Genomic DNA, 25369 nt, shown 5'->3' on the forward strand with positions numbered 1-25369 from the left:
GCCGAGCGCCGAGCGCGTCGCTGCGCTATCGAGCGGGCGGGGGGAGCAATCGATGGGTGGGGGGGAGCAATCGATGGGTGGGGGGGCGCTGGGCGGGGGGGGCGAGTGAAAAGCGATGAAATAAAGGTTTAAAATTGAAAAAAAAAAGGGGTTAAAAGGCGAAAATAAGCCCGTGCTGTGTTCGTTCAGGGCGTCCCCCCGCGCGAGGCTGAGCTGCGTTAATTAGGGCGGTTAATTATTTGGGATGGGGGGGTGTAGGGGGGGGTTATCTCCCCTCCCCCAGCCCCATTTTACCTTGGGCAGGTGAAAGAGGGAGGAGAAAGGAGGGCCGGGGATGGGAAAAGGGGTGGGGAAGGGGTGCCCCGGGCAGGTGGAGGGTGGGGATGGGATGGGGTGGGGTGGAGGGGGGGGGTGTGTGATGTCCCCGCCCCCCCCCACACCTGGGGGAGGTCCCAGCGCTGGGGGGGGTTTAGGGGGGTTTTGGGGCGGAGCTGCGGCTCGTCCCGAGCCGTGCCGGCCCGGCATGGCTTCCCGGGAGCGCCTCTGCGAGCTCTGGATGCTTTACTTCGCCAAGGTGAGCTGGGCACCGCGCCCCCCTCCCGGGGGGCAGCTGGGGAGGGGGGCACCCCTGGACCCCCATCCCCCCCGCTGGCTGTGTCCCCCCCACACCCGCCCCTACCCCCCTATTTGGGGTGCTGCACCCCCCCCCATCGCTGCATCCCGGGACCCCCCCTTTGTGCCCCCCGTCATCCCCCTTTCACCCCACTGGGGCATCCCGGGGGGTCGCGGACCCCCCTCCGTGTATCCCCCCCTTTATATCTCTCCCCTTCCATGTGTATCCCCCCCCCCCGGACCCTCTTGTGACATCCCGGGGGTCCCCGAACCCCCCCCGGTCGGGGGTCGTGGCCCCCCGAGCTCCGCGACACCCCCGTGTCCCCCCCTTGTGCCACCGCGTGTCCCCCCCCGATATCCCGGGGGTCCCCAAACCTCCCGCACCCCCCCCGGCACATCCCGCCCCTCCTTTCCCACCTTTCCCGGGGGGGTTTGGGGTCCCCCCACCCCTCCAACACCCACCCGGGCGGTTCGGGGGGTCCCTTATTCCCACCCGGGAGGTTTGGGGGGTCCCTCCCCCCCTCCCCGGCGGGTTTTTGGGGGGGTTTTTGGGGGTGTCCGTGTCCCTGCGCCACCGCCCGGCGACAGGTGCGGCCGCGGTGACATTGGAGCGGCGACAGGGTGGGGACAAGGGGGGTCCTGGCTCGGGGGGGCGGAGGTGTCCTGTGCTCGGGGACCCCCCAAAAACCTCCCCGGCACCGCCACCCCCTCCCTCTGCCCTCGGGGGTCGCGTGGAGGGTCACTGGGGGGGTCCCACCCCGAGACTCCCTCGTGTTTTCTCCTTAATTATCCCATTATCCCAATGGAGGGGCGGGGCCGGGGGGCGGACCCCGTGTCACCGCCCACCCCGTGTCACCCCCCCCCCCCCGGTGTCACCCCCCCACCCACCGCTGTGCCCGCGGGTTGGGGTGACCAGGTGGGGTTTGGGGGGGAAAGGGTTTATTCCTGCCCCAAAATCCCGCTGTGACCCCGAGAAGTGCAGGGGTGGGCACCCCCGTGCCAGCCGGGGGTGGGGGCACCCGTGGGGGCTGTCACCTCACCTGCTGTCACCTGGGAGCCACCCCAAAACAGAGCCACCCCAAAACAGTCACCCCAAAACAGTCACCCCAAAATACCCCAAAACGAAGCCACCCCTGTTTGGAGGGACTCATCTGGGGGGTGTGCAGGGACAGGGGCTGTGACATCGGGGGGATTGGTGGCACAGGGACAGGTGCCACTGTGTCGGGGTGTCTGTGGCCATATGGGGACAGGTGCCACTCCACTGTGGTGACCATGGTCACACAGGGACAGGGGCCACTGCATTGAGGTGTCTGTGGCCACATGGGGACAGGGGCCACTACGTTGGGGTGTCCATGATCATATGGGGACAGGTGCCACACCATTGTGGGGTCCTTGGTCCTACAGGGACAGGGGCCACTACACTGGGGTGTCTGTGGCCATATGGGGACAGGTGTGACTGTTGAGGTGTCTGTGATTGTGTGGGGACAGATGCCACACCATTATGGTGACCTTGGTCCTACAGGTGCCATTACATCGGGGTGTCTGTGGCCATATGGGGACAGGTGCCACACCACTGAGGTGTCCATGGTCACACAGGGACAGGGGCCACGACATTGGGGTGTCCATGATCATATGGGGACAGGTGCCATGCCATGGTGTCCTTGGTCCTATAGATGCCATTACATCGGGGTGTCTGTGGCCATATGGGGACAGGTGCCATGCCATTGTGGTGCCCATGGTCTCACAGGGACAGATGCCACTGCATTGAGGTGTCTGTGATTTTATGGGGACAGGTGCCACTGCATTGGGGTGTCTGTGATTTTATGGGGACAGGGGCCACTGCATTGAGGTGTCTGTGGTCACACAGGGACAGGGGTCACTACATTGGGGTGTCCATGGTCATGTGGGGACAGGTGTCACTCTGTTGAGGTGTCTGTGATTGTGTGGGGACAGGGGCCACGACATTGGGGTGCCTGTGGCCATATGGGGACACGTGCCACACCATTGTCATGACCACACTCCTATGGGGACACCTGTCACGCTGCAGGGATGTCTGTGCCCATGTGGGGACGTGTGGCACACCTTGGAGGGGCTCGTGGCTCTGTGGGGACGGGGGCCACTACACCTGTCATGAGCTGTAAGGTCATGAGGGGTCAGGTGTCACTGTCCAGGTGTCCCTGGTCATATGGGGGGAGGGGCCACTCCATCAGGTGTCCCTGCTCATATGGGGACAGGTGCCACACTGTCCAGGTGTCCCTGGTTGTATGGGGGACACGTGCCACACTATGGAGGTGCCTGGGGTTGTGTGGGCACAGGTGCCACGACCTTGGGGTGTCTGTGGCCATACAGGGACAGGGGCCACACCATTGTGGTGGCCATGGTCACACAGGGACAGGTGCCACAGTGCCGGGGCGCCTTTGGCTGTGTGGGGACAGGTGCCACCATGTCAAGGTGTCTGTGGCCATACAGGGACAGGGGCCACTACCTTGGGGTGTCTGTGGCCATACAGGGACAGGGGCCACACCACTGTGGTGGCCATGGTCACACAGGGACAGGTGCCACAGTGCCGGGGCGTCTTTGGCTGTGTGGGGACAGGTGCCACCATGTCAAGGTGTCTGTGGCCGTACAGGGACAGGGGCCACCCCACTGAGGTGTCCGTGGTCTTACAGGGACGTGTGTCCTGCCAGCGAAGTGTGGTGATCACAGGGGGACAGGTGCCACCCCTTCGAGGGGTCCCTGGTCCTGTGGGGACAGGTGCCACTCCATCAAGTGTTTGTGGTCCTGTGGGGACAGGTGCCACTCCCTCAGGTGTCCCTGGTCCTGTGGGGACAGGTACCACTCCCTCAGGTGTCCCTGGTCCTGTGGGGGCAGGTGCCACTCCCTCAGGTGTGTGTGGTCACACAGGGGACACAGATGTCTGTGGGTGGCACTCCCTCGGGTGTGTGTGGTGGCACGGGGACAGGTGCCACCTGTCAGGGTGTGCCCACTCCACGGGGTGACCGTGCCACCTCTGAGGGGCACCGGGGACAAGGCAGGACCTCGGTGTCACCCCCCTGTCACACAGCAAAACCCTCTGGCCTTCGCCGTGGTGATGTCCCCAAGGCCCTGGAGAGGACGAGGCTGGAGTGTCACCTCGGTGGCAGTGCCACCTGGATGGCAGCGCCCCTGTCACTGTCCCCTCCCCGGCTGGTGACACCGGAGGAGGGCAGCGCTCCGGGAACGGCCGCGTTATCCCTGTGGCTTCAAAACGGGACACAGCGCGTGGCCCCGGGGGTGGCAGGGGCGGGGATGTCCCCAGGGGTGGCAGGGACAGGGATGTCCCCGGTGCTGGCAGGGACAGGGATGTCCCCAGGGGTGGCAGGGACAGGGATGTCCCTGGTACTGACAGGGACAGGGATGGCCCCGGTGCTGGCAGGGACAGGGATGTCCCCAGGGGTGGCAGGGACAGGGATGTCCCTGGTACTGACAGGGACAGGGATGGCCCCGGTGCTGGCAGGGACAGGGATGTCCCTGGTACTGACAGGGACAGGGATGTCCCCAGGGGTGGCAGGGGCGGGGATGTCCCCAGGGGTGGCAGGGACAGCGATGTCCCCAGGGGTGGCAGGGACAGGGATGTCCCCAGGGGTGGCTCTGCCACGGCCGGACCGTGCCAACCGCGTTGTCCCACCCCCCAGATGGGATGGCAGGAATGTGATCCCCCCGCTGTGACCCCGCGACCCTCGGTGGCGGGGAGGTGACAATGCGGTGACTTTGTCCCCGGCCCCGTTCCGGGCGCTCCGTTGCTCCCGGCATTCCCGGCCCGGCATTCCCGGCCCGGCATTCCTGGCCTGGCATTCCTGGCCTGGCATTCCTGGCCTGGCATTCCCAGGCGGCTCCGCGCTGGAACAGCCAAAGCCACCCAACAGGCTCTGCCAGCCGGGACCGGCTGGGACAGGCACCGACGGCTGGCACGGGCACCCGCGGGGACGGGGCGGGCACCGGGAGTCTTGGGACACCGGGAATCTTGGGACACCGGCTCCAGGTGGGTGCACGGGGAATTTTGGGATGTCAGCTCCAGGTGGGCGCTCAGGGAATATTGTGGTGCTGAGAACTGGCAAACTCATCACTGCGTGGTTGGGGAGGGCAGGATTGGGGTTCTATTCCCAGGGAATACCAGGATAACCTAACCTGGTCACTGCCATGTGCCAGCGTTGTGGCCATGCCATCGCCCCTCATGCCACATGGAATCTTGGGATGTCAGCTCTGGGTGGGTTCTTAGGGAATTTCGGGATGTCAGCTCCAGGTGGGTGCTCAGGGAATTTGGGCCACCAGCTCTGGGTGGGTTCTCAGGGAATTTGGCCACCGGCTCTGGATGAGTGCTCAGGGAACTTGGGATACTGGCTCTGGATGAATGCTCAGGGAATCGGGGGTCACCGACTCCAGGTGGGCACTCAGGGAATTTTGGGATGTGAGCTCCAGAGGCATGCTCAGGGAACTTGGGACACCAATTCCAGGTTGGTGCACAGGGAATTTTGGGACACCAGCTCCAGGTGGATGCTCAGGGAATTTTGGGACACCAGCTCCAGGTGGATGCTCAGGTAATTTTGGGACACCAGCTCCAGGTGGATGCTCAGGTAATTTTGGGATATCAGCTCCAGGAGCATCGTGGTGCTGAGAACTGGCAAACTCATCACTGCACAGTGCGGGGAGGGCAGGATTGAGTTTCTATTCCCAGGGAATACCGGGATAAACCACCCTGTGCCGGCGTCGTGGCGATGCCATCGCCCCTCGCGGCCACATGGAATTTTGGGATGTCAGCTCCGGGTGGCTGCCCAAGGGAATTTTGGGAAGCTGGCTCTGGGTGGGTGCCCAGGGAATTTCGGGATGTCAGGTCCAGGTGGGTGCTCAGGGAATTTGGCCACTGGCTGTGGGTGAGTGCACAGGGAACTTGGGGTACTGGCTTTGGATGAGTGCTCAGGGAATCTTGGGATGTCAGCTGCGGGTGGGTGAACAGGGATTTGGGGATGTCAGGTCCAGGTGGGTGCTCAGGGAATTTGGGAAACCGGCCCTGGGTGAGTGCCCAGGGAATTGGGGACACCGGCTCCAGGTGGACGCTCAGGGAATTTTGAGACATCGGCTCCAGACGGGCGCTCAGAGAGCGTCGTGGTGCTGAGAACTGGCGAACTCATCACTTCGGCACTTCCCAGCTCCGCGGTGTGGTGAGGGCAGGATTGGGGCTCTATTCCCGGGGAATACCGGGATAAACCACCCTGTGCCGGCGTCCTGGCGATGCCGCCGCAGCAGGACCTGGGACACGGCCCGGGTGGGCGCTGGGGGTCCCCTCACTGTCCCCCCGGTGTCCCCCCCGTGTCCCCCCGGTTCCCGGTGCCCCCGGCGCGGGCGGAGGAAGCGCCGTTGGGGCCGCGGGTGACTTGGCACTTCCTGACGCTCTGGGGCTTTTCTTTTTTTTTTATTTTTGGTGGCTTTGCACAAGCGGCAGCGGCGACAAAACGGGGGGGCCCTACAATAACACCCCGAGCTCCTCCCCCGGCCCTGTTCCGGCCGTGCCGGCAGCGCCCGGGGCATGGAGGGCACCGAGCACCCCCGGGGGCAGGTACCAGGATCATACCGGGAGCATCCCCGGGGATGCGGCGCTCGGGGGGGAGCGGCAGCTTGGGGGGGGAGGCGGGTTTTTGGGGGGGAAACGGGCGGTGACGGGGTTGGGGTGGGGTTTTTGGGGGCCCCTCGCGGTCCCCTCTGGCGAGGAGGGGGATGGGGGAGGGATGGGGGACGTTCTGTGCCTGGGAAGTTGGGAGCCGGGGGGGGCTGGTCCTCGTGGGAAGAGGGATGTCCCCAAGGGGAGACGGTCCCTGCCCAGTGGGGACACCCCAGGGTGCTGCGTGGGGGTGTGGAGGACCCCAAGGTGTCACAGTGGGGTGCTCGGGGCTGTGGGTGACCCCAAGGTGTCGTATTGGGGTGCTCAGGGACATGGGTGACCCCAAGGTGTGATATTGGGGTGCTCAGGGACATGGGTGACCCTAAGGCGTCATACTGGGATGCTCAGGGACATGGGTGACCCCACGGTGCTGCTTTGGGGTTCTTGGGGGTGTGAGTGACCCCAAGGTGCCCCATTGGGGTGCTCAGGGCCGTGGTGACCCCAGGGTGCTGCTTTGGGGTGCTCAGGGACATGGCTGACCCCAAGGTGTCCCCTTGGGGTGCTCAGGGCTGTTGGTGACCCCAAGTAGATGTCCTGAGGTGCTCAGGGCTGTGGGTGACCCCAGGGTGCTGCTTTGGGGTTCCTGGAGACGTGAGTGACCCCAAGGTGCCACACTGGGATGCACAAGGTCAGGGGTGACCCCGTGGTGTCACCTTGGGGTGCTCAGGGCTGAGGGTCACCCCAGGTTGATGTGTTGGGGTGCTCAGGTGCTGACGGTGCCACCTTGGGGTGTTTGGGGCCGTGAGTGACCCCAGGGTACTGCTTTGGGGTTTTTGGGGTGTGAGTGACCCCAGGGTGCTGCTTTGGGGTTTTTGGGGATGTGAGTGACCCCAAGGTGCCCCTTTGGGGTTTTTGGGGGTGTGAGTGACCCCAAGGTGCTGCTTTGGGGTTTTTGGGGATGTGAGTGACCCCAGGGTGCTGCTTTGGGGTGCTCAGGGCTGTGGGTGACCCCAGGGTGCTGCTTTGGGGTTTTTGGGGATGTGAGTGACCCCAAGGTGCCCCTTTGGGGTTTTTGGGGGTGTGAGTGACCCCAAGGTGCCCCTTAGGGGTGCTCAGGGCCGTGGTGACCCCAGGGTGCTCTGGGTGGGGGTGCCCAGCCCGGGATGAGTCGCTGACATCCCCGTGTCCCCGATGTCACCACTGTCACCATTTGTTGCACAACCTCGGGTGGTGTTGGGGGCGGGGGAGGCTCTGCCCTGATTGGCTGGTGCTGCATTTAGGGGGCAGGTGCTCTGTGAGCTGATTGGTCGGCGAGTCCACAGGTTGTGCTGCTCTCAATGCTGATTGGTCAAGAGCTCCACAGGTTGTGCTGCTCTGGCACCTGATTGGTCGGCAAGTCCACAGGTTGTTCTTACTCTGGGTTCTGATTGGTTCAGCATCTGCGCAGGTTGTGTGGCTCTGGGCTCTGATTGGTCAGGAGCTCTACAGGTTGTGCTGGTCTGGGCTCTGATTGGTCAACAAGTTCCCACAGTTTGCGCTGATTGGTCAGCAAGCTCCCACAGGTTGTGTGGCTCTGGATGCTGATTGGGCAGTGAGTCCACAGGTTGTGCTGCTCTGGGCTCTGATTGGTTGGTGGCTGCCAGCGGTGTGGTCACACCCCGGCCCCTATTGGCCAGCTGCTCCTGAGGGGGCGTGGCTTGATTTCTCTGGCTGCTGATTGGCTGGTGGATGCAGGGTGGGGCTCAAGGTGGTCTGTGATTGGCCTGGGCGGGGCTCAGGGTGGTCTGTGATTGGCCGGTGGCTGCAGCCCCTCCCTCCCCCGCAGAAGGACGTGTCGTACCTGCAGCAGTGGCTGGAGAACTTCGTCATGAGCTTCGAGAGGGTCATCGCCCTGCCCTCGCTGGAGCCCCGCAGGTCAGGGACCCCCAGCACCCGGGGGACACCCCAGGACCTCTGAGGGACCCCGAACATCCCTGGGTGACACCCCCCAGCCCTCTTGAAGGAGCCCCCAGTCACCCCAGGTGACCCCTCCCATAACCCCTGAGGGACCCCCAGGATCCCTGCATGACCCCCAGCACCTCTGGGGGACCCCCAACATCCCTGCTTGACACACCCCTGGGGGACCCCCCTCCATCACCCCTGATGGACACCCCTCCCGGCACCCCTGAGTGACTCCTCCCAGCACCCTTGGGTGACCCCCCCAGGACCCCTGAGTGACCCCCCCAGGACCCCTGAGAGACCCCACAGCACCCCTGAGTGACCCTCCCAGCACCCTTGGGTGACCCCCAGGACCCCTGAGAGACCCCACAGCACCCCTGAGTGGCCCCCCCAGGACCCCTGAGAGACCCCACAGCACCCCTGAGTGACCCCCCCAGGACCCCTGAGAGACCCCACAGCACCCCTGAGTGACCCCCAGGACTCCTGAGAGACCCCACAGCACCCCTGAGTGACCCCCCCAGGACCTCCGGGTGACCCCCAGAACCCCTGAGGGAACCCCTCCCTGCACCCCTGGGTGACACCCCCCAGTGCCACTGAGGGACCCCCCCAGGACCCCTGAGAGACCCCCCAGCACCCCTCCCTGCCCCCCAGGACCCCCGGGTGACACTCCCGAGCACCAGTGCAGGACCCTCAGCCATCCCTGGGTGACACCACCCCCCCTCCCAGCACCCTCGAGAGACCCCCAGTGACCCCCCCCCCTACACCCCCCCCGGCACCCCTGGGTGCTGTGTGCGTGACACCCCGTGTGGGGGGGGTGCTGTCACTCGGTGTCACTCACCCTAAATTCGGGCTTTGCCAAATTTGGGCTCGTCCTGTCCCGGCTCCTCCGCCCCCGGTGGTTTCCCCCATCCGGTGTGAGCCGGGGGGGGCTGTGGGGGGTGTGGGGTCACATCCTGTGCCCCCCCCCAGGCCGGAGGAGGCGGTGTCAGAGATCCCGGTGCTCCCTCGGGAAGTGCTCCAGGTGCTGATCCAGAGGCTGGGCCAGAGCGTGGCCCTGATCCCGCGGGAGGAGGGCGGGGGGGCCGGGCTGGGCCAGGCCCTGCTGCTCCTCAAGTTCTTCAGCATCATCTGCAGGTGGGTGACCCCCCCCCGAGGTCAGCCCGACCCCCCAAAGCCCCCTCCAGCCTCCCATTCCCATTCCAGTCATTCCCGTTCCCATCCCGGAGCAGCAGGAGCCGGGGCAGCCCCACGGACGTTGAGGGGACCCCCCAGCTCTTGGTCCTGTGCCCCCCCCCCCCCAAAAGAGAAGAACCCCCTCTTTGAAGGGACCAAACTGGTCCCAAACTGGTCCCAAAGCATCGTGGTGTCCTGTGGGATGCACACCCTGCTCCCAAAAAGCACGGCATCCCAAAAAGCACAGCATCCCAAAAAGCACAGCATCCCAAAAAGCACAGCATCCCAAAAAACACAGCATCCCAAAAAGCACAGCATCCCAGAAAGCACAGCATCCCAAAAAACACAGCATCCCAAAAAGCACAGCATCCCAAAAAACAACAGGGGCCTTTCCTGAGGTGCATCACCCTCCCCCCAGGAAATCCCAAAATGCAACATTCCTCCCCCAAAAAGCACATCATCCCCCCCCAAAGTGCATCCCATCACCCCAAAACACAGGATTTACCCCCCCCAAAATCATGTCACCCCCCCCCAAAGTGCATCAGACCCAGGACAGGATCTGATTTACCCCCCCAAAATCACATCACCCCTCCCAAAGTGCATCATCCCCCCCCAAAAGTGCATCATCCCCCCCAAAAGTGCATCCCATCACTCCAAAACACAGGATTTACCCCCCCCAAATCATGTCACTCCCCTCAAAACTGCATCATCCCCCCCTAAAGTGCATCCCATCACCCCAAAATACCCCCCAAATCACAGCATCCCCCAAAAGTCCAGCATCCCCCAAAACACAGCACCCCCCAAAGGTGAGTCATGAGCCCCCAAAACACGGGAACCCCCCGAAGCCTCTCACGTCACCCCAAAACAGCATTTACCCCCCAAATGGCAGCATCCCCCCGGAGTTCCTGACTTTGGGATCCCCATGAAATCCCAGCATCCCCCCCCCAAATCCCAGCATCCCCCCCCAAATCCCAGCATCTCCCCAAATCCCAGCATCCCCCCCAAATCCCAGCATCCCCCCCAAATCCCAGCATCCCCCCATGAAATCCCAGCATCCCCCATGAAATCCCAGCATCCCCCAAATCCCAGCATTCCCCCCCAAATCCCAGCATCCCCCCATGAAATCCCAGCATCCCCCCAAATCCCAGCATCTCCCCCAAATCCAGCATCCCCCCATGAAATCCCAGCATCTCCCCAAATCCAGGCATCCCCCCCAAATCCCAGCATCCCCCCAAAATCCCAGCATCCCCCCCAAAATCCCAGCATCTCCCAAAATCCCAGCATTCCCCCCCAAATCCCAGCATTCCCCCAAATCCCAGCATCCCCCCCAAATCCAGCATCCCCCCCCAAATCCCAGCATCTCCCAAATCCCAGCATCTCCCCAAATCCCAGCATCCCCCCAAATCCCAGCATCTCCCAAATCCCAGCATCCCCCCCAAAATCCCAGCATCTCCCCAAATCCCAGCATCCCCCCCAAATCCAGCATCCCCTCATGAAATCCCAGCATCCCCCCAAATCCCAGCATCTCCCCAAATCCCAGCATCCCCCCATGAAATCCCAGCATCCCCCCAAATCCCAGCATCCCCCCCAAATCCCAGCATCTCCCCAAAATCCCAGCATCCCCCAAATCCCAGCATCCCCCCCAAATCCCAGCATCCCCCCCAAATCCCAGCATCCCCCAAAATCCCAGCATCTCCCCCCAAATCCCAGCATCCCCCCAAATCCCAGCATCCCCCAAAATCCCAGCATCCTCCCCAAATCCCAGCATCTCCCAAAATCCCAGCATCCCCCCCAAAATCCCAGCATCCCCCCAAAATCCCAGCATCCCCCCAAATCCCAGCATTCCCCCCCAAAATCCCATCGCTCCCCTCCCTCAACGTGTCAAATCCCCCCAAAAAGTGCATCGCCCCAAAACACGGCGTTTACCCCGAGAAACACGTTCTTTACCCCCCAAATCCCATCTGCCCCCCGAAATTTTCCCATCTCCCCCCTCCCAAAGCCCTCCCGAGGGGAATCCCCCCCTCCCGACGTTTTCTTTCCCAGGAACCCGGAGAACATCCAGGGGACAAAACTCCGGGGTTCCTGGCCGAGGTGCTGAGGCTGCTGCGGGTCTGCGGGGCCAAGGTGGGCACGGGGGCCGGGGGCACTTTTGGGGGCAGGGGGGCACTTTAGGGGGGTGATGCACTTTGGGGGGGTGCTGTGATTTGGGGGATGCTGGACTTTGGGGGGGATGCTTTTTAGGGGAGTGATGCTGGGATTTGGGATGTAAATCCTGGCTTTGGGGGTGATGGGATGCACTTTTGGGGTTGATGTGCTTTGGGGGGGAACGATGCCCTTTTGGGGTTGTGCTGGGTTTTGGGGTGATGCTGGGATTTGGGGGGTGATGGGATTTGGGGGGGGATGATGAAGTTTGTGGGGGATGCTGGACTTTGGGGGTGATGCTTTTGGGGGGTGATGCTGGGATTTAGGGGGGTAAATTCTGGGGTTTGGGGTGATGGGATGCACTTTTTTGGGGTGGTGATGGGTTTGGGGGTGATGCTTTTTGGGGCAGCAATGCTGGAATTTGGATGTAAATCCTGGGTTTGGGGGTGATGGGATGCACTTTTGGGATCAATGTGCTTTGGGGGGAATGATGCATTTTTGGGGGTTGTGCTGTGTTTTGGGGATGCTGAAATTTGGGGGTGATGCTTTTTAGGGGGTGATGCTGGGATTTGGGGGTGTAAATCCTGAGGTTTTGGTGATTGGATGCACTTTTTTGGGGTGGTGATGGGTTTGGGGGTGATGCTTTTTAGGGGAGCGAAGCTGGGATTTGGGATGTAAATCCTGGCTTTGGGGGCGATGGGATGCACTTTTGGGGCTAATGTGCTTTGGGGGGGAAGATGCCCTTTTGGGGGTTGTGCTGGGTTTTGGGGTGATGCTGTGATTTGGGGGGTAAATCCTGAGGTTTTGGGTGATGTGACTTGAAGGGGAATGAAGTGTTTTGGGGGGATGCTGGGATTTGGGGGGGATGCTGGGATTTGGGGGCTGATGGGATTTGGGGGGGGATGATGAAGTTTGTGGGGGGTGCTGTGTTTTGGGGGATGCTGGACTTTGGGGGTGATGCTTTTGGGGGGGTGATACTGGGATCTGGGAGATAAATCCTGAGGTTTTGGGGTGATTGGATGCACTTTTTTTGGGGTGGTGATGGGTTTGGGGGTGATGCTTTTTAGGGGAGCGAAGCTGGGATTTGGGATGTAAATCCTGGCTTTGGGGGCGATGGGATGCATTTTTTTGGGGTGATGATGGGTTTTGGGGGGTGATGTGCTTTTGGGGGGGGTAATGATGCAGTTTTTTGGGGGGAATGCTGTAATTTGGGGGAATGCCGGATTTCATGGGGGGTGATGCACTTTGGGGGGGTAAATCCTGGGGTTTGGGGGATAAAACCTGGGGTTTGGGGTGATGTGCTGCACTCTGGGGGCAATGATGCACTTCTGGGGGATGCTGGAATTTGGGGGGATGCTGGAATTTGGGGGGATGCTGGAATTTGAGAGGGTGATGCTTTTGGGGGGACGATGCACTTTGGGGGCAATGCTGCGATTTGGGGGGTAAATCTTATGTTTTGGGGTGATGGGATGCATTTTAGGGGATTGATGTGCTTTGGGGGGGAATGGTGCCCTTTTGGGGGGTAAATCCTGTGTTTTGGGGTGACCTGATGCACTTTTTAGAAGGATGATGTCTTTTGGGGCAGGATGCTGGACTTCCTGGGGGGTTATGCAGTTCGGGGGGGGTGACGTTTTGATTTGGGGGGGATCCTGTGATTTGGGGATGGGAGGTCAGCCCCGTGTTTTGGGATGACATGAAGCATTTTAAGGGGGAACGATACAGTTTTTGGGGGGATACTGCAGTTTTGGGGGGTCGCTGGAGCTCGGGGGGGTGATGCCGTGATTCGGGGGGGGGTTAACCCCTGCGTTTTGGGGCGGAGCCGCTGCCCTGAGTGTGCGATGCTGCGTTTTGGGGGCGATGCCGCGTTCCCCGGGGGGGCTGAGCCAGAGGGGGATTTTTTTGGGGAGGATGGGGGGTTATTCCCGCTCCTTTTCCCGGCAGCTGCGGGATGTCCCCGGGAGGAGCGGGCGCGGGAGCAGCTGGAGAGCGGGATCCTGCACGCGCTGCTCCTCTGCGAGGGCTTCTTCGACCCGCACCAGACCTGGCGGCGGCAGCTCCGCGGGTGAGCCCGGCCCCAAATCCCGCCTCCAGCCCCAAATCCCGCCCCCGCCCCACATCCCACTGCTTCACCCCTCTCTCTCTCCTTCCAGGGAATTCATCAGCTCCAAGGAGAAGAGTAAATACAAGTTCACCCCCGCCCCTTTGCCCCCCGAGTTCGGCGCCTTCTTCCAAGGTAAAGGGGGGTTGGGGTGGGGATGGGGGTGGTATGGGATCCATAGGGATCCAGGGATAGGGATAGGGGCACTATGGGATCCATAGGGATCCAGGGATAGGGATAGGGGCACTATGGGATCCATAGGGATCCAGGGATAGGGATAGGGGCACTATGGGATCCATAGGAATGGGGAATATCCAGGGATAGGGATAGGGGCACTATGGGGTCCATAGGGGTGGGGAATATCCAGGAAATGTATAGGGGTAGTATGGGATCCATAGGAGTGGGGAATATCCAAGGATAGGGATGGAGGCACTGTGGGATCCATAGGGATGGGGAATATCCAGGAATAGGGATAGGGGCACTATGGGATCCATAGGGGTGGAGAGCATCCAGGAAATGTATAGGGGCACTATGGGGTCCATAGGGGTGGGGAATATCCAGGGATAGGGATAGGGGCACTATGGGATCCATAGGGGTGGGGAATATCCAGGAAATGTATAGAGGCACTGTGGGAATCCATAGGGATGGGGAATATCCAGGAATAGGGATAGGGGCAGTATGGGATCCATAGGGATGGGGAATATCCAGGAAATGTATAGGGGCACTCTGGGATCCGTAGGGATGGGGAATATCCAAGGATAGGGATGGGGGCACTGTGGGATCCATAGGGATGGGGAATATCCAGGAATAGGGATAGGGGCACTGTGGGATCCATAGGGGTGGAGAGGTAGAGGATGCTGGGGCAGGGATGGGATCCAGGAATACATGTAGGATCCATGGGGAGATGTAGGATTTAGGGGCGGGTATAGGATCCAAGGGTAAATAAAGGATCCTACATCTGCTCCAGGTCATCCTGTACCTGTCCCTGGGAATATGGGATCCTATACCTGCTCCAGGATTGTTGTATGATTCCAAGGGCAAATATAGGATCCTGTACCTGCTCCAGGTTATCCTATACCTGTCCCTGGGAATATGGGATCCTGTACCTGCTCCAGGATTGTTGTATGATTCCAAGGGCAAATATAGGATCCTGTACCTTCTTCAGGTTATCCTATACCTGTCCCTGGGAATATGGGATCCTGTACCTGCTCCAGGTCATCCTATACCTGTCTCTGGGAATATGGGATCCTGGACCTGCTCCAGGTCATCCTATATCTGTCCCTGGGAATATAGGAGCCTATACCTGCTCCATGGTATCCTGTACCTGTCCCTGGGAATATAGGATCCTGTACCTGCTCCAGGTTATCCTGTACCTGTCCCACAAATATAGGATCCTGTACCTGCTCCAGGTCATCCTATACCTGTCCCACAAATATAGGATCCTGTACCTGTTCCATGATATCATAAACCTGTCCCTGGGAATATGGGATCCTGGACCTGCTCCAGGATCACTGTATTATTCCAGAGCAAATATGGGATCCTGGACCTGCTCCTGGTTATCCTATACCTGTCCCTGGGAATATGGGATCCTGGAATTGCTCCTGGTTATCCTATACCCGTCCCAGGAATTACAGGATCCTATACCTGTCTCAGGACTGTTGTATGATTCCAAGGGCAAATATAGGATCCAATACCTGTCCCAGAATATCCTATATCTGCCCCACAAATCTAGGATCCTGTACCTATTCCAGGCAGGATCCTACAGCAGGAATGAAGCCCTGCACCACCCAGGAACCCACAAAAATCAACAGAAAGGGGATTTTTTTTTCCGGGGAAGCCCCAAAAACCCCTTTCGGAGGCAACAACCGTTGCAAAAAATCCCCTAAAACTCCCCCCACCCCATAAAGCCCCAACGGACCCTGATTTTTGAACAAACCCCCATTTTGGGGGGACAAAAATCCCTCATCTGGCACAGCCAGAGCTGGCAAATTTGGGGCATCTTCATCTTCTCCATCATCACCAAGGGCCAGCACCAGCGTGGGGTGGATTTGGGTTAAAAGGGGATTTTTTTTCCCTATTTTTTGGGGTACAAAGGAATTTTTCCCCTATTCTTTTGGTTTGAAAAAGAGATTTTTTTTCTCCCCTATTTTCGAGGGTTGAAAAAGAATTTTTACCCTCTTTTTTGGGGGTAGAAAATGGATCTTTTTCCCCCTATTTTCTGGAGGTAGAAAAGGGATTTTCTCCCTATTTTTTGGAGCAGTAAAGGGATTTTTTACCCTCTTTTTTTTGGTAATACAAAAGTAATTTTCCCCTATTTTTCTGAGTTGAAAAGGGATGTTTTTCCTTATTTTTTGGCTTGAAAAGGGATTTTTTTCCCCCCCGTTTCTTGGGTTGAAGAGGGATTTTTTCCCTATTTTTCAGGGTACAAAGGCAATTTTTTCCCTATTTTTCGGGGTACAAAGGCAATTTTTTCCCTATTTTTCAAGGTACAAAGGCAATTTTCCCCTATTTTTTTGGTTTGAAAAAAAAGCATTCTTTCCCTAATTTTTTGGCTTGAAATAAGCATTTTTTTCCTAGTTTTTTTGAGTTAAAAAGGAATTTTTTCCCCTATTATTTTGTGTAGAAAAGGGATTTTTTTCCTTATTTTTGGGGGTAGAAAAGGAGTTTTTTCCCCAATTTTTTTTGCTGTTGACTCCTCAGATTAACCCATTCCCTCCTCATCCCCACAGAGAGTTTCCAAGCAGGAAAAGAGCTCCCTGAGACACTCCAGCTCCGACTGCTCCATCTTTTCGGAGCCATCCTCTCCGGCTCCAAGGTAATGCTGAGGAGGGGGAGAATTGGGATCAGCATTCCAGGGATAAAACCCCAAAGTTTTGTTATTCCAAGGAAGATAAAGGCTGGAATTAAACCACGGATTTTTCCAAAGCTTTTCAAAATCATGCTTCAAATTCCAGCCCTAAATCCGGGTGGGATCAGCTTAAAAACTTTTAAATCACTGAATTACAAAGTTAAATTTAGTAAAATAATTCAATAAAGTAAGTGAGGAAAGAGATTAAATTAAAAAATTAAGTTAAATAATTCAATAAAATAGTTAAATAATTAAATTAAGTAAAATAATCCCATAAAATTATGAAAACCAATAATCAGATTAAATAAAGTAATTCAATAAAATAATGAAAACTAGTAAATAGATTAAGTCAAATAATTCCATAAAATAATGAAAACTAGTAATTAGATTAAGTCAAATAATTCCATAAAATAAGTAAGGAAAAAGATTAAATTAAAAAATTAAGTTAAATAATTAGGTTAAATAAAATAATTCAATGAAATAGTTAAGTTAAATAATTAGATTAAGTAAAATAATTCCATAAAATAGTGAAAACCAGTAATCAGATTAAGTAAATTATTCAATAAAATAATGAAAACCAGTAATTAGATTAAGTCAAATCATTCCATAAAATAATGAAAACCAGTAATTAGATTAAGTCAAATAATTCCATAAAATAATGAAAACCAGTAATCAGATTAAGTCAAATCATTCAATTAAATAATTAACTTAAATAATTGAATTAAGCAAAATAAATAAATAGCTAAGTAAAATAATTCAATTAAGTAAAATAATTCAATTAAGTAAAATAATTCAATTAAGTAAAATAATTCAATTATAGGAAGGTTTGAAGTTCCATTCTCCAGCTCTGGGATAGAGGATGGAAAACTCTTGGATTCATAAATCCAATGGGAAATAAGTTTTAATTAACGCACCAATTAAAAATCAATGTAATCAATAACTCCAAAATTGGCTTTAAATCAATTTACCCCCTCGGGGGTTGGGTGGGTCAGACCTGGAGCCCCAGAGGCCTCAGGTTATCTCAGCTCCAGGGTTTGATGTGATGCCAGGCTCCACAAATCCCAGCCCTTCCCATCTCCATAAATCCCATCCCTTCCCAGCTCCATAAATCCCATCCCTTCCCAGCTCCAGCTCCATAAATCCCAGCCCTTCCCATCTCCATAAATCCCAGCCCTTCCCGGCTCCATCAATCCCATCCCTTCCCAGCTCCATAAATCCCATCCCTTCCCAGCTCCAGCTCCATAAATCCCAGCCCTTCCCATCTCCATAAATCCCAGCCCTTCCCGGCTCCATCAATCCCATCCCTTCCCAGCTCCACAAATCCCAGCCCTTCCCAGCTCCATCAATCCCATCCCTTCCCAGCTCCAGCTCCATAAATTCCATCCCTTCCCAGCTCCATAAATCCCATCCCTTCCCATCTCCAGCTCCATAAATCCCATCCCTTCCCGGCTCCATAAATCCCATCCCTTCCCAGCTCCATAAATCCCTTCCCAGCTCCAGCTCCATAAATCCCATCCCTTCCCATCTCCATAAATCCCATCCCTTCCCATCTCCATAAATCCCATCCCTTTCCATCTCCATCAATCCCATCCCTTCCCAGCTCCATCAATCCCATCCCTTCCCAGCTCCATAAATCCCATCCTTTCCCATCTCCATAAATCCCATCCTTTCCCGGCTCCATAAATCCCATCCTTTCCCGGCTCCATAAATCCCATCCCTTCCCGGCTCCATAAATCCCATCCCTTCCCAGCTCCAGCTCCATAAATCCCATCCCTTCCTTTCTCCATAAATCCCATCCCTTCCCGGCTCCATAAATCCCATCCCTTCCCAGCTCCAGCTCCATAAATCCCATCCCTTCCCAGCTCCATAAATCCCATCCCTTCCCATCTCCATAAATCCCATCCCTTCCCGGCTCCATAACTCCCATCCCTTCCCGTCTCCCCACAGCCCAACGCGCTCCGGGCGGTCACGCCGGGGGCCGTGGAGGTGCTGCTGGGGGTGCTGCAGCGGGGCGGGACCGGGAATGCCCCCGGAATGCTGGAGGCCACGCTGCGCTCCCTGGTGTCCGTGGTCCACGTCCTGCACGGCTCCAGCCCCGGCTCCGGCCCCGTGTCCCTGCGGCTCCTCCTGGACGGATATTTCAGGGTCCTCAACTCCCACCTCCCCGCGGCGCCGGAGGCGACCGGGGGCCTCCTGGACCTGCGGGTGCTCATGCTGGGTAGGTGCTTTGGGATGGGGTTTGGGATGTGGGATGGGCCTGATCTGTGCTCCCCATCAGCCTGTGGGTGCTCGTGCTGGGTAGGTGCTTTGGAACAGGGTTTGGGATGTGGGATGTGGGATGGGGCTGATCCGTGCTCCCCATCAGCCTTGGGGTGCTCATGCTGGGTAGGTGGTTTGGGATGGGGTTTGGGATGTAGGATGTGGGATGGGGCTGATCCGTGGTCCCCATTGGCTTGCGGGTGCTCCTGCTGGGAAGGTGCTTTGGGATGGGGTTTGGAATGGAGTTTGGGATGGGGTTTGGGATATGGGATGTGAGATGTGGCCAGGGCTGATCCATGCTCCCCATCGGCCTGCGGGTGCTCATGCTGGGTAGGTGGGTGGTTTGGGATGGGGTGTTGGATGTGGGATGGGGCTGATCCATGGTCCCCATTGGCTTATGGATGCTCATGCTGGGTAGGTGGGTGGTTTGGGATGGGGTTTGGGATGTAGGATGTGGGTGCGGCTGATCCGTGCTCCCCATCGGCCTGCGGGTGCTCATGCTGGGTAGGTGCTTTGGGATGGAGTTTGGGATGGGGTTTGGGATATGGGATGTGAGATGTGACCAGGGCTGATCTGTGCTCCCCATCAGCCTTTGGGTGCTCATGCTGGGTAGACAGTTTAAGATGGGGTGTGGGATGTGGGATGGGGCTGATCCATGGTCCCCATCGGCCTGCAGGTGCTCATGCTGGGTAGGTGCTTTGGGATGGGGTTTGGGATGGAGTTTGGGAGGGGGTTTGGGATATGGGATGTGAGATGTGACCAGGGCTGATCTGTGCTCCCCATCAGCCTTTGGGTGCTCATGCTGGGTAGACAGTTTAAGATGGGGTGTGGGATGTGGGATGGGGCTGATCCATGGTCCCCATCGGCCTGCAGGTGCTCATGCTGGGTAGGTGGTTTGGGATGGGGTTTGGGATGTGGGATGTGGGATGGGGCTGATCCATGGTCCCCATTGGCTTGTGGATGCTCATGCTGGGTAGGTGGGTGGTTTGGGATGGGTTTTGGGATATGGGATGTGAGATGTGGCCAGGGCTGATCTGTGCTCCCCATTGGCTTGCGGGTGCTCCTGCTGGGTAGGTGCTTTGGGATGGGGTTTGGGATGGAGTTTGGGATGGGTTTTGGGATATGGGATGTGAGATGTGGCTGGGGCTGATCCATGCTCCCCATCAACCTTTGAGTGCTCATGCTGGGTAGGCAGTTTGGGATGGGGTGTGGGATGTGGGATGGGGCTGATCCGTGCTCCCCATCGGCCTGCGGGTGCTCATGCTGGGTAGGTGCTTTGGGATGGGGTTTGGGATGGAGTTTGGGATGGGGTTTGGGATATGGGATGTGAGATGTGGCCAGGGCTGATCTGTGCTCCCCATCGGCCTTTGGGTGCTCATGCTGGGTAGACAGTTTAGGATGGGGTGTGGGATGTGGGATGGTTCTGATCCATGGTCCCCATCAACCTGCGGGTACTCATGCTGGGTGGGTGGTTTGGGATGGGGTTTGGGATGTGGGGTGTGGCCGGGGCTGATCCGTGCTCCCCTCCGCACAGACGCCATCCCGGCCATGCTGAGCTGCGAGGACCGGCCGGTGCTCCAGGCCACCTTCCTGAGCAACAACTGCTTCGAGCACATCATCCGCCTGCTCCAGAACAGCACGGTACGGGATGACTCCGGGATGACTCCGGGATGGCCTCCGGCCTCGGCTCCAGCCTTGCTGTTCCTGGATCTGACTGATCATGGGACAGGGTGGGATGTCCTTGGTGACGCCAGGGTTGGGCCCTTCATCGCCATCCCCACCCTTCCTGGTTCTAAATGATCCTGGGACAGGGTGGGATGTCCCCCTTGGTGACATCTTCATCTCCATCCTTACCCTTCCTCCTTCTAAATGATCCTGGGACACGGTGGGATGTCCCCCTTGGTGACATCTACATCTCCATCCTCACCCTTCCTGGTTCTAAATGATCCTGGGACAGGGTGGGATGTCCCCCTTGGGGATGTCTTCATGTCTTCACCTCCATTCTCCTCCTTCCTGGCCCTCAGTGATCCTGGGACGGGGGGGATGTCCTCCCCCTTCTTGGTGACACCAGCGTTGGGCAACTTCATCTCCATCCTTTCCTGGTCCTAAATGATCCTGGGAAAGGGTGGCATATCACCCCTTGGTGACATCCTAATCCCCATCCTTGCCCTTCCTGACCCTAAATGATCCTGAGACAAGGTGACATGTCACCCCTCCCTTGGTGACACCCGGGTTGGGCACCTGCACCTCCATCCTCACCCTTCCTGGCTCTAAACGATCCTGGGAAAGGGTGGCACGTCCCCCTTAGTGACACTTTCATCTCCATCCTCACCCTTGGTGACACCCTTATCTCGATCCTCCCTGGCTCTAAATGATCCTGGGACAGGGTGACATGTCCACCCCTCCTTGGTGACACCAGAATTGGGCACTGGCATCTCCATCCTTTCCTGGTTCTGAGTGATCCTGGGACAGGGTGACATGTCCCCCCTTGGTGACACCTTCATGTCCCCCCTCGCCCTTCCTGGCCCTCAGTGATCCCGGGGCAGTGTGGCTGTGCTGCAGCAGCTCCCATGGGGTGGGGCCCCTCCGAACCCCCTTCCCTGTGTCCCTATGTCCCTGTGTCCCACTCCCCCCCATGTCCCACAGCTCTACCTCGGCAGCTCACAGGAGGCGGGCGAATCCCGGGGCGAGGTTCCCACACGGAGCAGGGATGGCCTGCAGCAGGTACGGGATGGGGCCGCCCCATAACCCGACCCCCAGGCGTGGTGGGGTGTCCCCTCCACCCCAGGGCTCCGCAGCCCCACCGTTCCCGTGTCCCCGCAGGGCGGTGCCGGCGGCTCCGACGCCATCGCGGTCCACGCCCTCGGCGTGCTCACGGCCATCATGAGCAACTCGCCCTCGGCCAAGGTGGGCAGCCAGCCAGGGGACACCCCGAAAGCACATGTGTTGGGGTGTTGTCCCCTGCCCGGGCGGGCCGGGGTGGGAGCAGCGGGTCCCGCGGGGTCCCACGTTGTCCGTGTGCTTGCAGGAGGTGTTCAAGGAGCGCATCGGCTACACCCACCTCTACGAGGTGCTGAGGAGCCAAGGGCAGCCCACCCAGCGCCTGCTCCAGGAGCTCCTCAACATGGTGAGCCTTCCCACTTCTCCTCCCTGCTGGGCACTGGTGGTTCCTGGTGGATCTCAGTCCCCCCTCCTCGCCCCTCGGTTCTCTCCACCCACCTGGGTTCCCGTCAGCCTCATCCCAAGGGGTCTTGGGGTCATCTTTAGGTTGGAGTCATGCTCAGCTTTGGGGAGTTTTGAGCCCTTCTGGATGTGGAACTGCTTGTTCTGGTACTGCTGGACACGGGAGGGTCTCCAACGTGCTTCATGCATGAGGGTCTCCAACGCCTTTGATGCGTGGGGGTCCCTGAGATCCTTGATGTACGGAGGTCTCCAAGATGCTTGATGTGTGGAGATCTCCAAGATCTTTGATTCATGGAGGTCTCTGAGATCCTTGATGCATGGGGGTCTCCAAGAATTTTGATGCATGGAGGTCTCCAAGAATTTTGATGCATGGAGGTCTCCAAGAATTTTGATGCATGGAGGTCTCCAAGAATTTTGATGCATGGAGGTCTCCAAGAATTTTGATGCATGGAGGTCTCCAAGAATTTTGATGCATGGAGGTCTCCAAGAATTTTGATGCATGGAGGTCTCCAAGAATTTTGATGCATGGAGGTCTCCAAGAATTTTGATGCATGGAGGTCTCCAAGAATTTTGATGGCTGAGGTCTCCAAAACTATTAATGCATGAGAGTCTCCAAGAATTTTGATGCTTAAGGGTCTCCAAGACTGTTGATGTATGAGGTGTCCAAATCCTGGATGCACAAGGATCTGCCAAATTCTAGATGTACAGGATCTCCAAAAGCACTGATGCACAAGGTCTCCAAAACTCTTGATGCACAGGGGTCTCCAAGACTCTTGGCAGATGAGGGTCTTGATATACTGGATGCACGGGAGTCTCCAAGGGTTTTGATGCACAGGAGTCTCCAAGGGTTTTGATGCACAGGAGTCTCCAAGGGGTTCGATGCACAAGGTCTCTGCTTCCAGCCCAGGGTGGCCTGGGGGATGATCCAACCCTCTCCACAGGGTCGGAGCAGCTCCAAACTCCTCTCGTGTTCCAACAGGCGGTGGAGGGCGACCACAGCTCCTTCCCGGTGCGTCCCATCCGCAACGAGCAGCCCCTGCTGATCCTGCTGGCCTGGCTGCCGGCGCTGGAATGCCGGGATCTCCAGGTCTTCCTGTCGGGGTGGCTGCGGCGGCTCTGCGAGGCCTCCCTGCCCAGCCGCCTCACGTGCGTCAAGGCCGGCATGGTGGGCTCCCTGCTGGGCGCCCTGGGCACCGAGCCGGCGCTGCCCACTGCCTGCTCCCAGAACCTGCTGGAGCTGCTCCGGGCGCTGGGCAGCCTGTCCATCCGGCCCGGGGAGCTGCGGCAGCTGCTGCGGCTGCTGCGGCACGAGCGGGGCCGGGGGCCTCATCCCTACGTGTGTCCCGTCATCCGGGCGCTCTCGGGCATGGCCAGGGCGGAGGGGCCCCCCCGGGCACTGCAGAGCTTCGACCTGAGCCCGGGCATGGCCGGCATCATGGTGCCCACCATCCAGAAGTGGCCCGGAGGGGCCTTCGCCTTCCACGCCTGGGTGTGCCTGAGTGAGGAGGAGCCGGAGCCGCCGGCGAGGCCGAAGAGGAGGCAGCTCTACAGGTGATGGTGGATGGAGGGGCTGGGAGGGGCTGAGGTGAGGATGAGGAGGGGCAACACCACCATCCCCATCGTGTTTCTCCTCCGCCAGCTTCTTCACGGCCGGGGGGACGGGCTTCGAGGCGTTCTTCACCGCCGGCGGCGTGCTGGTGGTGGCCGTCTGCACCAAGAAGGACTACATGACCGTGGCCTTGCCGGAGTTTGCCTTCAACGACTCGGCTTGGGTGAGCGTCGTCCCCGTCCCTGTCACCATCGGGGGGGCAGTGAGGCCACCGGGATGCCCTGACCCCCCTCCCTGCCCCCAGCACTGTGTGGACATCGTGCACGTCGCCGGGCGCCGGCCCTTCGGCCAGAACGTCGTCAGCGTCTACGCCGACGGGCACCTGCGGAAGACGGCGCAGCTCCGCTTCCCCTCCCTCCACGAGGTGAAGGACCCCCCCCGACCTAGCCAGACCCCTCCCCATGGATGATGGGGGGGCTGAGCAAGACCCTTCTGCCTTCCAGTCCTTCACCTCCTGCTGCATCGGCTCCGCGGGGCACCGGACCACCACCACAGCTGCCACGGCCACCAGCCACCCGCCGGCACCCCACGGCCCAGAGCTAGTCTTCCCCTCGCACCCTGTGCTGGGACGCTCCCAGTCTGTCCCTGCCACCCTCGGCCCCCACTCTTGGACCCCCACTCAGCTGCCCACGGAGGGGGTGGTGGCCACCACGGCGGCCGGGAGCCAGGACATGGAGTGGGGCAGCCCCACCTCCCTGGAGGGTCACCTGGGCTCCGTGGCCATCTTCTGTGAGGCTCTGCAGCAGGCCCAGGTCAAGGCTCTGTTCTGTACAGGTACATCAGGGTGGGACAGGGACATCTGGGGGATGTCCACAGAGGTGCTGGTGGCAACCAGGCTCTCCTTCACCGTGTCCCAGCTCACCCCAGTCCTCCTCTCCCAGGCCCAAATGTCATGTCACCATTTACACTGGAAGGGGACCTGGTGGAGCTGAGCAGCAAACTCCTGCTGTACTACACCCCCCAGGTGAGGAGAGACACCCCCCCGGAGACAGGGACAGTGCTGCGAGCCCCTGTGCCCTGAGGGACATCTCCAGGAGCACGGGGATGCTCCCATGGTGCTCTCCTCTAGGCCTGCAGGAACAACATCTGCCTGGACCTCTCTCCCAGCCACGGCCTGGACGGGAGGCTGACGGGGCACAAGGTGGTCAACTGGGACGTCAAGGTATGGTGGGCACAGGGTGACACATCCACCCCCCGGCATGGAGGCAGGTGGGGCTCTCCTGGGCTGCAGGCCCAGGGCAGGACACCCACAGGGTGTTGGTTGGACCCTGCAGAGACTCTGCATGTGGTGTTGGGTCCACCTGCATGACCCATGGGTCCCTTGAGGACCTGTCTGCCCCATCCAGGGTGGGCACCGTGGGTGGTGTAGGGGAACAGGTGACTTTTGGGGACTCCAGGTGGCTGTGCAACCTCCTCTTCCAGCGCCCAGCAAGACCTTTCCCCTCTCTCCCTCCCTCCCTCAGGACGTGGTCAACTGCGTGGGTGGGATGGGAGTGCTCCTGCCCCTGCTCGAGCAAGTGGTGTCCAAGAAGGAGGAGCCCGAGGACGAGGAGGAGACCAATGACTTGGTGGGGCCAGAGCTGACGTCCTCCAGGAACGCCCAGGGCATGCTCATCCCACTGGGAAAGTCCTCAGGTGAGGAGTTCAGGGTGTGGAGCAGGAGTCAGGGGGTTGGAGGTAACCACGGTGCCGTGGAGGTGTTCCTGGTGTCCACCACAGACAGGAGAGGTCTTGCCTGAGGCACCACAAGGTGTGGGTGTAATGGAGAAGGCACTTCTGACATTGTTATGACCCAATTAGTCATGAAAAAGCAGTTCTGGGAAGGTGAGGGTGGCTCCAGCCACCTCTGGGTTGCCTCTGGGTGGAGTCTTT

At 58.7% G+C, this 25369-nt stretch overlaps 1 protein-coding gene across 1 annotated transcript in view; it reads left to right on the forward strand.

The window, feature by feature from the left end:
• Positions 1-523: 523 nt before the first annotated feature.
• NBEAL2 (neurobeachin like 2) overlaps positions 524-25369 on the forward strand; it is a 43384-nt gene continuing 18538 nt past the window's right edge. Inside the window, 20 exon segments of the mRNA XM_064640042.1 lie at positions 524-574; positions 8073-8161; positions 9155-9281; positions 9283-9319; positions 11402-11482; positions 13442-13562; positions 13651-13733; positions 16328-16413; positions 18394-18664; positions 20240-20346; positions 21352-21429; positions 21529-21612; positions 21734-21832; positions 22868-23439; positions 23528-23660; positions 23742-23861; positions 23941-24271; positions 24379-24461; positions 24567-24659; positions 24961-25132. Of these exon segments, the coding sequence (XP_064496112.1) occupies positions 524-574; positions 8073-8161; positions 9155-9281; positions 9283-9319; positions 11402-11482; positions 13442-13562; positions 13651-13733; positions 16328-16413; positions 18394-18664; positions 20240-20346; positions 21352-21429; positions 21529-21612; positions 21734-21832; positions 22868-23439; positions 23528-23660; positions 23742-23861; positions 23941-24271; positions 24379-24461; positions 24567-24659; positions 24961-25132 (2818 nt within the window).

The sequence above is a fragment of the Pseudopipra pipra genome, chromosome 1 (assembly GCF_036250125.1).
Source record: "Pseudopipra pipra isolate bDixPip1 chromosome 1, bDixPip1.hap1, whole genome shotgun sequence".
Taxonomy (NCBI): Eukaryota; Metazoa; Chordata; class Aves; order Passeriformes; family Pipridae; genus Pseudopipra; species Pseudopipra pipra.